This window comes from Daphnia pulex, chromosome 3 (genome assembly GCF_021134715.1).
Source record: "Daphnia pulex isolate KAP4 chromosome 3, ASM2113471v1".
Taxonomy (NCBI): Eukaryota; Metazoa; Arthropoda; class Branchiopoda; order Diplostraca; family Daphniidae; genus Daphnia; species Daphnia pulex.
In genome coordinates, this window is record NC_060019.1 from 11,303,164 (window position 1) to 11,317,670 (window position 14,507).

The 14,507-nt window shown below is 38.4% G+C and overlaps 2 protein-coding genes and 3 long non-coding RNA genes across 10 annotated transcripts; 3 read left to right on the top strand and 2 right to left on the bottom strand.

Annotated features, from left to right (window-relative positions):
• Window positions 1-689: 689 nt before the first annotated feature.
• Window positions 690-2,950, top strand: LOC124189977. 2 transcript variants are annotated; one of them, XR_006872745.1, is made up of 7 exons: window positions 690-828; window positions 906-1,069; window positions 1,212-1,402; window positions 1,458-1,564; window positions 1,624-1,763; window positions 1,823-2,085; window positions 2,449-2,950. It is a non-coding gene; the product is annotated as an uncharacterized LOC124189977 (long non-coding RNA). The 2 variants fall into 2 exon arrangements; XR_006872744.1 differs by lacking the exon at window positions 2,449-2,950 and having other exon boundaries at window positions 694-828; window positions 1,823-2,206.
• Window positions 2,951-4,073: 1,123 nt separating this feature from the next.
• Window positions 4,074-4,445, top strand: LOC124189978. Its single transcript, XR_006872746.1, has 2 exons — window positions 4,074-4,216; window positions 4,279-4,445. It is a non-coding gene; the product is annotated as an uncharacterized LOC124189978 (long non-coding RNA).
• A 527-nt stretch (window positions 4,446-4,972) lies between these two features.
• Window positions 4,973-7,126, bottom strand: LOC124189976. 5 transcript variants are annotated; one of them, XR_006872741.1, is made up of 7 exons: window positions 6,844-7,126; window positions 6,514-6,782; window positions 6,271-6,434; window positions 6,060-6,169; window positions 5,734-5,990; window positions 5,308-5,674; window positions 4,973-5,246 (listed from the first exon to the last, which is right to left on the bottom strand). It is a non-coding gene; the product is annotated as an uncharacterized LOC124189976 (long non-coding RNA). The 5 variants fall into 5 exon arrangements; XR_006872743.1 differs by having other exon boundaries at window positions 6,514-6,575; window positions 6,646-7,121; XR_006872742.1 differs by having other exon boundaries at window positions 6,514-6,575; window positions 6,626-7,121.
• Window positions 7,127-7,506: 380 nt separating this feature from the next.
• On the top strand, window positions 7,507-8,571 carry LOC124189787 (probable 60S ribosomal protein L37-A). Its single transcript, XM_046582256.1, has 4 exons — window positions 7,507-7,649; window positions 7,893-8,028; window positions 8,090-8,174; window positions 8,418-8,571. Exons 1-4 carry the CDS (start codon window positions 7,647-7,649, stop codon window positions 8,515-8,517), a joined length of 324 nt encoding a protein of 107 aa, XP_046438212.1. The 5' UTR covers window positions 7,507-7,646; the 3' UTR covers window positions 8,518-8,571.
• A 158-nt stretch (window positions 8,572-8,729) lies between these two features.
• Window positions 8,730-13,937, bottom strand: LOC124189786 (trafficking protein particle complex subunit 10-like). Its single transcript, XM_046582255.1, has 20 exons — window positions 13,710-13,937; window positions 13,532-13,640; window positions 13,229-13,458; window positions 12,967-13,160; window positions 12,704-12,899; window positions 12,527-12,638; window positions 12,249-12,442; window positions 11,792-12,181; window positions 11,488-11,720; window positions 11,327-11,421; window positions 10,833-11,253; window positions 10,634-10,760; window positions 10,359-10,571; window positions 10,101-10,292; window positions 9,903-10,038; window positions 9,717-9,844; window positions 9,481-9,645; window positions 9,235-9,415; window positions 9,045-9,173; window positions 8,730-8,983 (listed from the first exon to the last, which is right to left on the bottom strand). The coding sequence occupies exons 2-20, from the start codon at window positions 13,569-13,571 to the stop codon at window positions 8,826-8,828; spliced, it is 3,534 nt and encodes a 1,177-aa protein (XP_046438211.1). The 5' UTR covers window positions 13,572-13,640; window positions 13,710-13,937; the 3' UTR covers window positions 8,730-8,825.
• Between the last annotated feature and the right edge of the window lie 570 nt (window positions 13,938-14,507).

Genomic DNA, 14,507 nt, shown 5'->3' on the forward strand with positions numbered 1-14,507 from the left:
TAGTAGGGAAAATAATTTACAATCAAAGGATTATACTACCTACATTATTTAAAATTTGACTACATTTTGCTTTAAACTTGCCTTGATTCAGTTGATTTGATTGATTAGCAGCCAGCCTTGTTTTGTTTTTGTTTTGTTTTTGAATCCAATCCAAGGCCGCGTTGAAGTTCGACGGCCTTGAATTATGGATTGGCGCCAGAACCACCTGTCGGGAGAAAAACTAACTAAAAATAAGCGATTATTTTTTACATTTAAATCACAACGACCCCATTATCTCAATCAAAGCGGGATCACGACGTTGCAATGTAAAAGCATCCCCTCTACAAGACGGTCGCAATTTGAATACCGTGACGAAAACCACCGCAAATCGCATAAAAGAACACTGGAACCCCCCAAACGAAAATCGTTTCCCTATCTCTCCGAGAGGAACAGCGCCACCTCCCAGAGAGAAATCGAGTAAAAAACCCCGAAAACAGCTATCGAGCCGTAGAAGAAAGAGACGTCGTCGCACAGTCGGAGTAGGAGGTGGGTAGAGTGGGGTCGGGTGGGGTGGGGTGGTGGGTGGGAGGAGACAGGGTCGTTTGCCGATAAATCCCTATCGGGAAATTCAAAAACAAAACAAGGCTGCTATTCAAAAACAAAACAAGGCTGGCTGCTAATCAATCAACTGAATCAAGGCAAGTTTAAAGAAAAATGTATAGTCAAATTTTAAATAATGTAGGCTTATAATCCTTTGATTGTAAATTATTTTCCCTACTACGTAAAGCTGGTACAATAGCAGTACGGTTTTTTATATACCGAAAAGCATTCAGTCATCATGGAGTCCAGGTATAATTAAATTCTGTTGGTCTCTTATTGAAATAAATTGTCCTTACTTAACGGATTCAAATTTGGAAATATTAAAGGATGATTTACGATGTGATGGTAGAACAATGCTGGATTATCACCCTATAATTCTTGAAACTACATTAGTTTCCAATGCCAGTGGATCGGCAAGGCTGAGACTTGCAAACTCATCAACATCTGGAAAATGAAATTTGCAAATTCCTACAAAGATCCTATGCTTCAGGTGATACAATTAATTTATCTCAACTTTCTTTATTGACACGACAGCAATGTTGGGTCATGTATTTTGACATATTGACATAGCTGATGTGATATTACTACCGATCAACAATTTATCATAACATATTTTAATGGCATTAAAATAGATTCTTGAATGTGGAGTGAACCCTTATGATGCACTGTCATTGGCTGAGAAATCGGCTCTTTATGCAACCCAAATTCCATTAAAATAGCAACCATGGACGGATATCAACATGAACTGGAGCTCTCAGATGATCCTTATGATACCAAGAGACTAAACACAGAGAACATTCCTAGTGTACTGACTTTGATGAAGGTTTGTAGGTTAAAACATTAAATTTGAAATAAATAGTCTAATACTAAGTTTTCAGGAGGTGGTGTCCTGGTGGCACGTTGCGAACATGACGCTGTCACCGTTGGATCGGCTGGTGATAACCAATTTATCAACATCAAAGCTCTTAATGAATGGGACTCAAGGGTATGCATATTTACTGTTCGTAATGAAACTGTGTATTTAAAATGATTTTGTACTTCAAGTTGTCTGGTGAAGTCGAATGGCGCCAGAAACTGGACACTCAGCGAGGTGCTGTTCAGGCCAACGAGCTGAATAATGCATGCAAGCTAGCAAAATGGACTGTGCAAGCTCTGCTCGCCAACTCTGATTGGATTAAATTCGGGTATGTGGAGGCTCCTGTTGTCCTTTGAACATTATTGTAACTAATATTGTTTGCTTCAGATATGTTTCCCGTATACACATACGAGATACATCGCGTCGTGTAATCCTTGGAACACAGCAGTTCCACCCGTCAGATTTCGCATCACAAATCAACCTTAACATCGACAATGCTTGGGGCATTCTCCGTTGGATTAATGATTTGTGTATGAAGGAAGAGGATGGCAAATATTTGTTGGTGAACGATCCTAACAAGCCCGTCATCCGCCTTTACAAGGTGCCCGATAACACGTTTGAGAGCGACGATGAAGCATTTTTCGGAGAAGGTTTGAAACCAATCAATATCGTAACGTGCGTGTGTAACTGCTGGCTTGCTTTTTTTGCTTGGGTGTTGGCCTCTCTTTTTTTTTACTAGCAAAGATTAAATAAACACGTCCAAGCAGTTAATCAAATTTCCCTGCATTTGTACGCCGTGTTACGTTTTGCTTGAATTCGTAGCTCGAGCTTTGTATTTATGTATAATATCTAACCACTAGTGGAAGTGCTTGGCTTCTTGGGGGAAAAAAACCTAATTAGATATGCGACATGACTTAAGGTAGTTTTAAAAAAGGCGCTATTAAACGCATGATTTCATAACGTCAACTACGAAATGGTAAATAACAATGTATTCATTTTTTACACATGAATAGAAGACGAGTAACGGCTGATACAAACAAAAGAACAGCTCTTCCACCAATTCCCAAATCTACAACAATACTACGTTTGTAATTATCGTTACATGGAATAAAGCACTTATGAAGCTTCCAGTTTACTTATACAGCGTTACTTTGATTGATTTCATCAAAAACATACCCTTATTTGTCTTGAGCGAGATTGATGTCTTCAGGTGTGTTACTGCAGTGAACAACAATTATGATGTTCGTTTCAGTCATCGGGTAAGCAAGCCAACGAATATCTTGACCGATCCCGTGAACTTCCTTTTCAGTAGATTCAGCAAATCTTTTCACAATTGAATTAGGGGTAGCACCTGATATGGGCTCGACTTTTAGCATAACCATATTCGTCTCTACGATATCTCGATCAACTTCCACAACGCTTTTTCAAACCTCTTGCGCAGTAACAGCCAATTGTTTGGTGAAAATATGATCTTGAGCTACCCTGGTAGGTCCCTTTGTAAGTGACAAAATTCCGGCTGCGGCCAAAATACCCGCCTGCCGCATTCCTCCTCCAAGTGCTTTTCGACAACGATGAGCCTGAGTATGAGTGTTATTAAATACCTCCAGTTCATGTTGATATCCGTCCATGGTTGATATTTTAATAGATGGAATTTGTGTTGCATAAAGGGCCAATTTCTCAGCCAATGACACTGCATCATAAGGGTTCTCTCCACATTCATGATCTATTTTAATGCCATTAAAATGATTCATGAGAAATTGTTGATTGGTGGAAAATGTTTCATGAGAAATTGTTGATTGGTGGAAATATTGCCAAATTCCCCCCAAAAAACCTAAACCCCGTGAAAAAAACACCCTATCGGGAAACTCGCGCGCGAAGCAAGGGATCGGCATTATGTTGCGGTCAATAAGAACGGACTTTCCGATCGAATGGAAAAGCATATGGTTGTAAGTTATCAACTTTACCGCTAGATAGCAGAAGCTAGAAGTGCAAAAGAAATCGAACGAGTTTGACTTCAAGATTTTTGTACTCCTTCGGTTCGTCCTACTTCTTAGTTCTTACATTGATTGAAGTTTGTAAGAATCTATATGAGAAAATTCACCGAATTTCAAATGACAAATTCTTGTCATTAAAAAATTATCGCAGTCGTCATAGTCGCCATGCGATCTTAATTTAATTATTGTTAATGAGATGTAAGATTTCAAGTTTTGCGGGTAATTGAGGTAAAAACAATGCCGATCCCTTGCTTCGCGCGCGAGTTTCCCGATAGGGTTTTTTTTTGCGGAGTTGGTGTCTTTTTAGCTTTGGGTTCGATGTTTTTGTTCGATTAATCGTTTTGTAGGGATAAAAAAAAGCCTCATAACAATATGAACGGGAAAAAAAATTGCTAACCGAAATGAATCCGCCCAAAAAATTAAAAACCTACGCGCGAGTTTGACTCGAAAGTATGGGGTGACAACTTTCTTTATTGACACGACAGTCGACAGCAATGTTGGGTCTTGTATGTTGACATATTGGTATAGCTGATGTGATATTTCCACCAATCAACAAATTCTCATGAAACATTTTAATGGCATTAAAATAGATTCTTGAATGTGGAGGGAACTCTTATGATGCAGTGTCATTGGCTGAGAAATCGGCTCTTTTTTTGCAACACAAATTCCATCTATTAAAATAGCAACCATGGACGGATATCAACCTGATGTGGAGCTCTCAGATGATCCTTATGATACCAAGAGACTAAACACAGAGAACATTCCTTGTGTACTGACTTTGATGAAGGTTTTGTAGGTTAAAACTTTAAATTTGAAATAAATAGTCTAATACTAAGTTTTCACTTTCAGATTGGAAACCATTTCCTAGTAGTTCCAACACCAAAATGAAAATGCTGCAGCTTTTCTGGTATTAAAATGATTACTGCTGTTAGGAAAATTGACAGTTGTAAGACATCAGCTATGATATTCTTAAAGATGGAACTTTTAGAGAAATAACATTTAAGCGATTATATAAATCTTCCAAGAGTTCACCTTTACTTATCTCTTCGTAACCTAGGTTGACTATATAATTTCTTTACCATCGCCCCTTGTCTGAATTAAAGTGCTTTTGGTATAAAAAGAAACGGCAAATAAAGCGGCAACTCAAGCATTTCTTGTAAATAGGACAGGAGATTTTGCTTTTATAATTGTGGGCTATATAAGTTCATGAATAGGTCAAAGCCGATACTTACTGATTCGGGTGGTTATCAAGTCATACTCGACGTATGACGTCATGACGTAACATCGAAATTACGTAAAATTACAGAAGTCTTGTTGCTTTTTTCAGTTAATTTCGAACCATTATTTATAGTATTTAAATTTATATAAATAACATATAAGGTTAATAACCACCCTAAACAAGATAAGATTTTTGATAGATTAATTGAACGTTTATAGGATGAAATTACGGCTCTATTTCTCTTATCTATGAAGGGAATTTTGACTAAAATTTTCGACCGCACACTTGGAGAAACTTCTGATGTAGTGACTAAAGAAATATCTAGTTTTCTTGTTAAGAGTGGTAATCATATATCACTGAGACCCGAATTTACACAGGCTCAACAAGTAAGTGGTATAGGACTAGAAAAAGCTAGGCATTTTGCTTTACTAAAGGCAAAACTTATTATAAATGGTTTAGAAGGCAAAGAAATAGTAGAAAAAGGACAACTTCCAGGTAAGTCGTTGACGATGAGACGGATTGCTTTGGGCATAGCCATCGTAAGGTGCCATTGCCGAAGTGACCATTCTATACCCTCCTTCAACTAGTCATCTTTGACCTAGAGGTAAAATATCAGCTTACAAAATTGGAATCAACAAACAAGCACAACCACTAAATACCTGAACAAGTCGCTGAAGTTCTAGTAAAACGTCTCTGATAATAACCTCGATGGCCGGCTGGTGACACTTCATTTCGACAAACAGTAGGACGAAAGCCAAAAGAGATGAGGGAAAGGCAGCATTATTTTGCGTCACAGCAAATGGTCTCCTGCTTGCATGAAAGAATAAGAAGGTCTTGCTGAAGAGTGGCAGGTAAAGTCGTCGAGAGAAGTGAGTGATACAGGTTGAGGAATGTTAAGGTCGTGACCGGTTCTTCTTGGGGTAGACAAGCTAACTTGGCTTCGACAATTTTTTCCATCCGGTTGATGTCTCCGGCGGTACATTTACATTAAGATATCGTTACCAGATATTGAGGTTCAGGAACAATCTATTAATTAAAATTTATTAGACAACCTGAATACTAGCCAATTAAAACTGTCAACATACCTACAATGGACTCTGAATGGAAGATACCTCAATGTTGTTCTGTTTAATCGTCTCCATCCATTGGCAAGCTGCTAGATGGAAGGAGCTGATTGCTATGCATGAGAGGTGTTTAGGAGTGCTTTCATGCGGCTCATGAACCAGTCCATCATGTTGAGAGCATCCAGAAGAACTGCATAAGGAAGATCATACCAGACTTTCATGCAGCGAAGAACATGAGCAGCTTCATCCCTCATTGCACACATAATTTCACCGCTTTCCTAAAACACAAACAACAAATTACAAATTAGTTTGTATTCTCAATAGAAGAAGCATTACAGAATACTTACTCCTGTATTGCTGGCTGTTGAGTGTTGACAGAAGTTGAAGCTTTGGTTGGAATTTAGCTTCAAGGGCCATGGCTTGTCGTAGACTCTGCACCAGTGTTGATACATCAGGACTGGTGGAAATATCACATCAGCTATATCAATATGTCAACATACAAGACCCAATGTTGCTGTCGTGTCAATAAAGAAAGTTGAGATAAATTAATTGTATCACCTGAAGCATAGGATCTTTGTAGGAATTTGCAAATTTCATTTTCCAGATGTTGATGAGTTTGCAAGTCTCAGCCTTGCCGATCCACTGGCATTGGAAACTAATGTAGTTTCAAGAATTATAGGGTGGTAATCCAGCATTGTTCTACCATCACATCGTAAATCATCCTTTGATATATCCAAAGTTGAATTTCGTTAAGTAAGGACAATTTTATTTCAATAAGAGACCAACAGAATTTAATTATACCTGGACTCCATGATGAATGAATGCTTTTCGGTATATAAAAAACCGTACGGCTATTGTACCAGCTTTACGTAGTAGGGAAAATAATTTACAATCAAAGGATTATACTCCCTACATTATTTAAAATTTGACTACATTTTGCTTTAAACTTGCCTTGGTTCAGTTGATTGATTAGCAGCCAGCCTTGTTTTGTTTTTGTTTTGTTTTTGAATCCAATCCAAGGCCGCGTTGAAGTTCGTCGGCCTTGAATTATGGATTGGCGTCAGAACCACCTGTCGGGAGAAAAACTAACTAAAAATAAGCGATTCTTTTTTACATTTAAATCACACCAACCCCTTTATCTCAATCAAAGCGGGATCACGACGTTGCAATGTAAAAGCATCCCCTCTACAAGATGGTCGCAATTTGAATACCGTGACGAAAACCCCCGCAAATCGCATAAAAGAACAATGGAACCCCCCAAACGAAAATCGTTTCCCTATCTCTCCGAGAGGAACAGCGCCACCTCCCAGAGAGAAATCGAGTGAAAAACCCCGAAAACAGCTATCGAGCCGTAGAAGAAAGAGACGTCGTCCCACAGTCGGAGTAGGAGGTGGGTAGAGTGGGGTCGGGTGGGGTGGGGTGGTGGGTGGGAGGAGACAGGGTCGTTTGCCGATAAATCCCTATCGGGAAACTAAACAAGCACATAAACAGGTAAAGGTATTTTGATTAAATCTCTGATATAATATTGCAATGACCGTTCGCTCTTTCAAAGAGAGAAATAAAAACACGCAAGAATACTTTTATTTTTCGAGTAGCTATAAAATATACAACTTGAATGTTTTTCTTATCTTTCATTTGAGTTGACTTGAAGTGCCACGAAATCCTTATTGAAAGCAATTGAAATTACTTTAACGGAATTTTTAAAAATTTAGTTTGAATTATTTTAATATAAATGATTGATTTATTGATAATTAAATAACATAGAAAACCTTTTAAAAATATAAAAATGATCCGCACATCTAAAATCTTTTTAGAAATATGGCGTTTTTCAGTAAAAAGTAGTGAAGCCTCTTCTAACTATTGTCGGTAGTCTTTCTTTTCAGAAGGAAGTTTCTATCGTCGTCCACTTAGCTGCTTGAGTCCATCTCATCGCCATGGTATGGTTCCGGGTTTCATTTATTTATCTCTCTTCATCCATTAGAAAACTTGTCCAAATCGTAATCTGTTTGAACTTTTAGTTCAATGTGACGTGTAATTGATTAATTGTAGAATCAACTGCTCTGTGTGAACTAGTGAAACTTGTAAATTTCTCGTGTTTCTTCAACACTTGACAGACCGGACTCGATTGTGTGTTTTTGCCATTCCCGTCACTAAACCTTTTCTTTGTTAATGTATTACAGACGAAGGGTACCTCAAGCTTCGGAAAAAGGCACAACAAAACCCACACGTTGTGCAGACGTTGTGGTCGTTCTTCTTATCACATCCAAAAGTCGAGATGTGCTCAATGTGGCTATCCCGCTAAACGTCTGCGTCACTGTAAGTTATTTTCTCTATTGTAAAGTAGCTAAGTCTAAAATGTTTCCCTGGTTTATTACAGTCAACTGGTCGGTTAAGGCCAAGAGGAGGAAGACCACTGGTACCGGCCGTATGCGTCATCTTAAGATCGTGCGGATCAAGTTCCGGTAAGCATACTCGAACTTAAGCATGTGTTGTTCACTGCACATTCTCATACCATGTTCAAATTTTTGTGACCATGGTATTTAACTTAAATGTGCAAAAGTAAATTGAGAGGTTTCGCTAACCCTTGAGTCTTATTATGACCAGTGTTTGATAGTAGCCTGTACTACAGTTTTAAATTGAGTCTTCAAGTATCATGTATATTCTTCTTGTATACTGTTCTAACACAAGACCATTTTCCTGTTTAGCAATGGATTCCGTGAAGGACCCAGGAAGATTGCCTTCCAAGCCCGCACTGGAGCCAAGCCCACTGTGGGAGCTAGCAAGACTTCTGCCCCAGCCAAATAAATTAATTTGTGTTGGTTATAAAGAAAGGCTACTCAATACAATGGGATCCCAACATTCATTTGTACAATTACTTAATTCAAACCTTACATATTAAACATCCATCTCTAGTGGTAAAAAAAGTAAACAAATGAAATTGAAACTAGGTTATTTCTCAACTGTTGAAACTATACATAGTGTTGAAAAAATAGAAAAAAATTTCAAAAATTTGAAAGTAATTCTAATAAGGTTTTATTTTACACAATCACGTCATGGATACAAACACCCAATTTGACTTGAGATTTGCCATTCGCAACCAAAATATTCATATTTCAAGAAGTGGAAGTATCGAGGCTTGTAGGACCATTATTAGATGGTGCCGCAAGTACATGAACTTGTTGTGCCTTGCTCCAATTATAAACTTGTCCTGCGCTGAACGGCTCCAATCGAGGAAGTGAAGCTGCAGCAAGATCGGGTTTTCGATTACCATCTGTGACGACGTGAGGATAACTTCAAAAATAAATTCTTTCACTAAATTATACCTTTCGTACCTTTGGGTTTTTGTTCGGCCGGAATGTACCTCGACAATCTAACAGCCGGAAGAGGTAGAAAGCCGCAAACCAGTGGCATCACATCCAGCGTAACGGAATGTTTCGATGATCCTTCCATAGAAAATACACCTATTCAAAGAGATTTTAATCATCTAAATTATTTAAGTCAGATTATTGATTTTTAGTGTACCTGCAGTCCGTCCACAGACAGCCCATAGCGCCTGATCAGCTAGAACTTCATACATGAGTGCTGCTGACGAAGCATGTTGTAATACATCACTTACTGTCAATGTCATGTGACAGAGTGATCCAGCTCGAAGGAAATCATTTCCTTTTACTGGTTCAACACGTGAACGGACCGTAAACAGGGTCTTCATAGGAAAAAAAGAAGCAAATTAGTAAGTAAAATCCACACGTTAATAAACTATTTGCTTACAGCGTAGTCGGTAATGTCAAAATTGAAAGAGAATTTTTTCCAATCTACGCTACCATCGAGACGATAATCGACCGAGAACTCGGCCTTTAATAATGGCATTTCATACTGAACAGGAGCACCACACAACTCCCACAGATAATTTGCTGGTTGCTCTTGAGATATTTTCTGCAGATAGAAACAATTATGTCATCTCATATTTTCAGGATAAAATAAATAACTAAGGAATAAGGTAATACTAGTGATTGAGAGCTGCCGTTGAGATTCTTCCACTCCAATTTAGAAAGAGCCGAATTTTTGTACGTCGAATCAGGTAGAAGTACATTCGGATTTTGAAACTCAAAGGCCCGGCTCGATGGAGTCAAACCTGCAATTAGACCAGATTAGTCGACCTTAAAAAATGGCATGTTTGCCGCACTTGTTACCTTGAACATGGATATTGACAAACTTTTTGGTGTAGGCAGTGTGAAGCTTGTACTGAACGGTAAAAGGAGCGTATACGTTCAGAGGCAGATCCAATAGAGGTGGAGTTTTAGAAAGCCACGGACAATGAACCGACAACTAAAAACAAATCAGAAAATGTTCCAACATGAAACGGAGTGAAATTTAATAATTGAAGTTACTTTATGTTCGACAAAAGTCGCTTCTTTGGATGAGGTGAAGCCGAGATCTGCCATAATCTTTAACGGAAACGTGACAGTTTCAAAAGCGGCTATAGGACGCAAGACCAGGTCAACTTCACGCTGAAAAGGAGTGTCAGTGTTGGGCAAATGAATCGTCAGTCCCCGTGATGAACACAGTCGAAGAGTTTTCTCCTAAAACATAAAAATCACGATTGCAAATTTGAACAGTAAAAAGTGCGATGATGATGAAATATATACATTTTGAAAAGCCGTGCTTCCAGTTCGAATCACCAATTCAACTTCTTGTTCAGTTCCAGCCAAAAGATCATCGCGAGATTTGATGACCGTAACAGATGGCATCACCTCAACAACAGTAAGGCTGAGTTTAGGGCAATTTATACTGTGTATGAACTCTAGCTTTTGGCTAGAAGCCACAAACTGGCTAACAACATAAGTGCCTTCATGATCAGCCTAATAAAAACAAAATTCTAAGTTAATTTAGATCAAGGAAACATTGATTGATTAATAATGACCTTCATCGTCAGCGTTAGTTTGTTGACTCCAGGTAAGATCGTCACATCTTGAACACTGAGTTTATGCGTGAATTCTTCCTTGGTTACGGACAGTTCCGTTGGAAGAAGTCCATGGCTCACTTTACGCCTAGAAATGTTGGAATTAAATTATTGACTTGCAAAACAAAACGATAAGGGCACTATAAACGAAGTAACTTACCCTAGGAGCTGTTGAGCACTAGGACATACCAGTGCGACCGAGCTCAGACTGCCATCTTGCTTAAGATGAAGTTGCTCCTTGATCGGTATATAATCATTTGACGAAGGATTTTTTGTTCTAGCCGATACATAGCTGTTCGGTTTTTCACTCGCAACTGGTTCAATGGGTTTATCTGTCACCGATTTCTTCCCACCGGATTTTGACAACTTGCTGCCATCAGTTGCAGCACTCTTAACCGCTTTGACTGTTACGGTAACCTCACTGCAATTTACAGGACCCGGAAAGTGACTAATCACTTCCACGTTTGCACTGACTGTTGAATCGCACAAAACCGAACAAGGCTCATCCAAACTTGTATCGAAATCTACACGCATATCGACTAAATCAATCATGCAAGAACAATTGATCGATCGATATTCGTCTACAGAAAACCGGAAAAAAGATTTTATACTTTAGGAAAAAAAAACTTTATTAAATTCAAAAGTAAAACCAACCTTGAGCGGATTGAAGCAAATGATTGAAGTACTTCATACGCGTCTCTGAATTCAAGCCGGTATAGGCTGCAATATTCGCAGATGCTTCAATAAACCTGAACCAGTGATTTCAATATTAGTAGTAACATACTAACTAGTGTATCCTAATCAATAAAATGTACCTGACTCGGTCTCCTATTTTCAGAAAGACTTCGGCAAGCTCAATGTGGGTATCAATTTTCAGAAGAGGCCAATTCTCCTCTTGATATCCTCGCAGTAAATCCAGTAAAAAACTTACTGACTTTTGAGGTTGATCGAGCTGAAGGTAAAAACGAGATAAATCTCGGCCAATCAAGCGAGCGGATCGCAGTCGACCGCAATGCTTAAAGGTCCCCATTGCCAATTCACTCAATTCCTAATTCCAAGTGTAAACGAGTTTTAATATATTTCCCATCAAAAGCCTAAAAGAATAAAATTTAGAAATACCAAATAGTGCCTGGTAAAGGCTTGGCTAGAAGAAAGAGCCTCTTTTAGCTTGTCAACCGGAGTGGGACGGACGGCTGATTCATCCCCGAAATCTGTGATGCCCGATGAAAGAGTAACAACGCAATGCAATTCAGCACTGCCCACAGAAGCGCCCGGAAGCAGACCACATTTACGCCCCAATTCGTATAGCTTATCTTTAGCCATATTCCAAAGAAGTGCAAAAGACTCCATGGACGCGCCAGAAGCTCCTACATGAGATTGACAAGTAGATAAAACCTGTAGACATGTCAGCAGAATCCAAGTTGGGATTGCACCGTCGACCGTACTGACGTTGAGTAATTTCAGTTCATACATATAGCTCTGGACATAAGACAGACACCGCCGAGCAACCTAAGATAGAAAAGAAATGTCACAACTTTTGATCGATTAAAGTAGACCAAAAAAAGAAATGAAATACCTCGGCTGGTTTGGAAGAAATAAGTAAAAGTGCTGACTGCCTAGCAAACAGATAATTACGAAAGTCGATAACAGACATGTTATGATCTTGAATTTTCTGACGTAATTCAAGATTAAAAGGGGTTTTCGGATTGAGACAGACTCCGGACCAGTTATTGGGAGTTGCCTGAAATGCCAGAAGCCAGTCAGGTGCATCTATTTTACAAAACAAAGTTTAGGATGACACAAATTTTAACAGAAACAAAACATAGTAACTTAATAAAATCAAGGTTAACTAACCACCAACAGCAGAATTAAGGACAAATTGGGTGAACAGAGCGTCCAGTTCATCATACTGCACCAAAGCTTCATCGTAGAGCCCCAACATTTCAAATGCGAATGCAAGTTCTTCCTAAATTTTGAATGATAAAATTATTTTGAGTCGAGTACTGTGGTTTAAGTTTACTAAATTCATACCTGCAGTAAGAAATAATTACAAAAGTTCCAATTCAGTTCGTTGCGCCGTTCTCGTTGGGTGCGCACCGTTTCTTCAAACTTCGAAAGCGTCCGACTAAATGCTGCCATTAACGCCTGTCTCAATCGGAAAAGAAAGGTTTGCCAAGATTCTGAAGACTTTGTTTCTCCCTTCACTGGATCAACAACTGATAGACATCTAAATTTAAAAAAAAAGAAAATTAAATGTTGAACAAAATAAATAGCACTTGGAAATAATTGCTCACCTTTCAGTTGTTTTCCCTCCAAAGTCATTTTTGACCTTGTCTAACACAGTGGTTCTAGGAAGAATTTTATTGCTCTTTTTGGAATCAGAAGTTTCTACTAAAATAATAAGCCAGTCTGAACATTCCACTTGTTTTACTTGGGTGAACCAAGCTTGAATATTTTCTCGCACACTAGCTTTGTATGTATCAACATCCTGTAAGAACCAAATACAATTTAGAGCTGCTCGCTTAAAAAAAGTAAAAACAATGACTTAATACTTACTGGACATTCAACCCAATATGTATGAAGGACTTGGCTTCCTGAAAGCTTTTTTAAACCTTTTGGTAGTTCTTTAGAAACATCATTGTCAATCTTGAAGGGCTGAAAAGAAGCACTTAAAGTGACTGCTCTTGGTGGGCGCCCATAAGATCTTTTCCATTCTACTGTTTCTTGAGGTAAACCTTGTGATGTAGCTGATTCCAATGTGCTGAAGAGCTGAGTATCTCCAGAATCTTATCATTACAATCATGTTCAAAGTTATTTTTAGAAAGTGATGTGTTTAAAAAAAAGGTTATGTTGACCTACAAGTAATAACTGGTTGTGTTTTAGAAGACATCCTGCACATGACAGGTTAGCAGTACTGACTGTAGAGGATTCTAGAACACAATAAAAGTGTTGCAGAGATTCATTTCATCTGTCGCACCAATAAATTCAAGCATAAGTGTTGTCATCAACATCGTATATATCTTTCAGTCGATCGTACCGTTCTCGCCTATCCAACTATCGAAGTAGTGATCATTGCAATTTGTTGTTGTTCGATCAAATAATGGAGCTTGTTAGATGAATCAAACTTTAATGCCCGGATATGGGCCGAAAGAGAAGTAAAGAAACTAAATAAACATACGCGTCCTGATCTTGATAGATCAAAATATTTGTGAAATATGAGGAAAACTAAAGAGGAGTGACTAGGTGTTCCGTCTGCTAGTTTTTATTTCCGCGTTGCCAAATTGTCTAAGTGCGCAAGTTACAAAATTAGGAATCTAAATTTCGCCTTTTTCGATTTTATGGAAAACTTTGTTAAACTAAAAACTATGTTAACTTTAAAAATACTAATTTTAATTAGCAGACCAATTTTAATAGCTACAAAAGGTCAAATGAAAAGAGATTTTGATTAATGGTTTCCAGTTCCACAAGGTCTTGTAAAGTCATTCAAAATTGGAAGATGAATGAGATTTTTCAGTTTTCAAGATCGTATATTTGTAATAAGTAAAGGGTCGGCTTGATTGATATCCCTTCTATACGCATGAAAGAACTTAATTTTGAAATATTATCGGCCCCCTCGGAAGTCTCTAATATATCCTAAATACATTACATAATAGATGCGTTAATGAACACAGGGAATCACGACTCTCAAAGTCGCAATGAATCACATCCATGACGAAACTGTGCGACAGGACCGCGTTCGTGAGCTGATTACTACAGGGCTGTAAGTAGTACGTGCATAATTGCATATTGTACAGCGGTCGGTTGGTATCTGCCAACGAAAGGAAGCACGTAATAA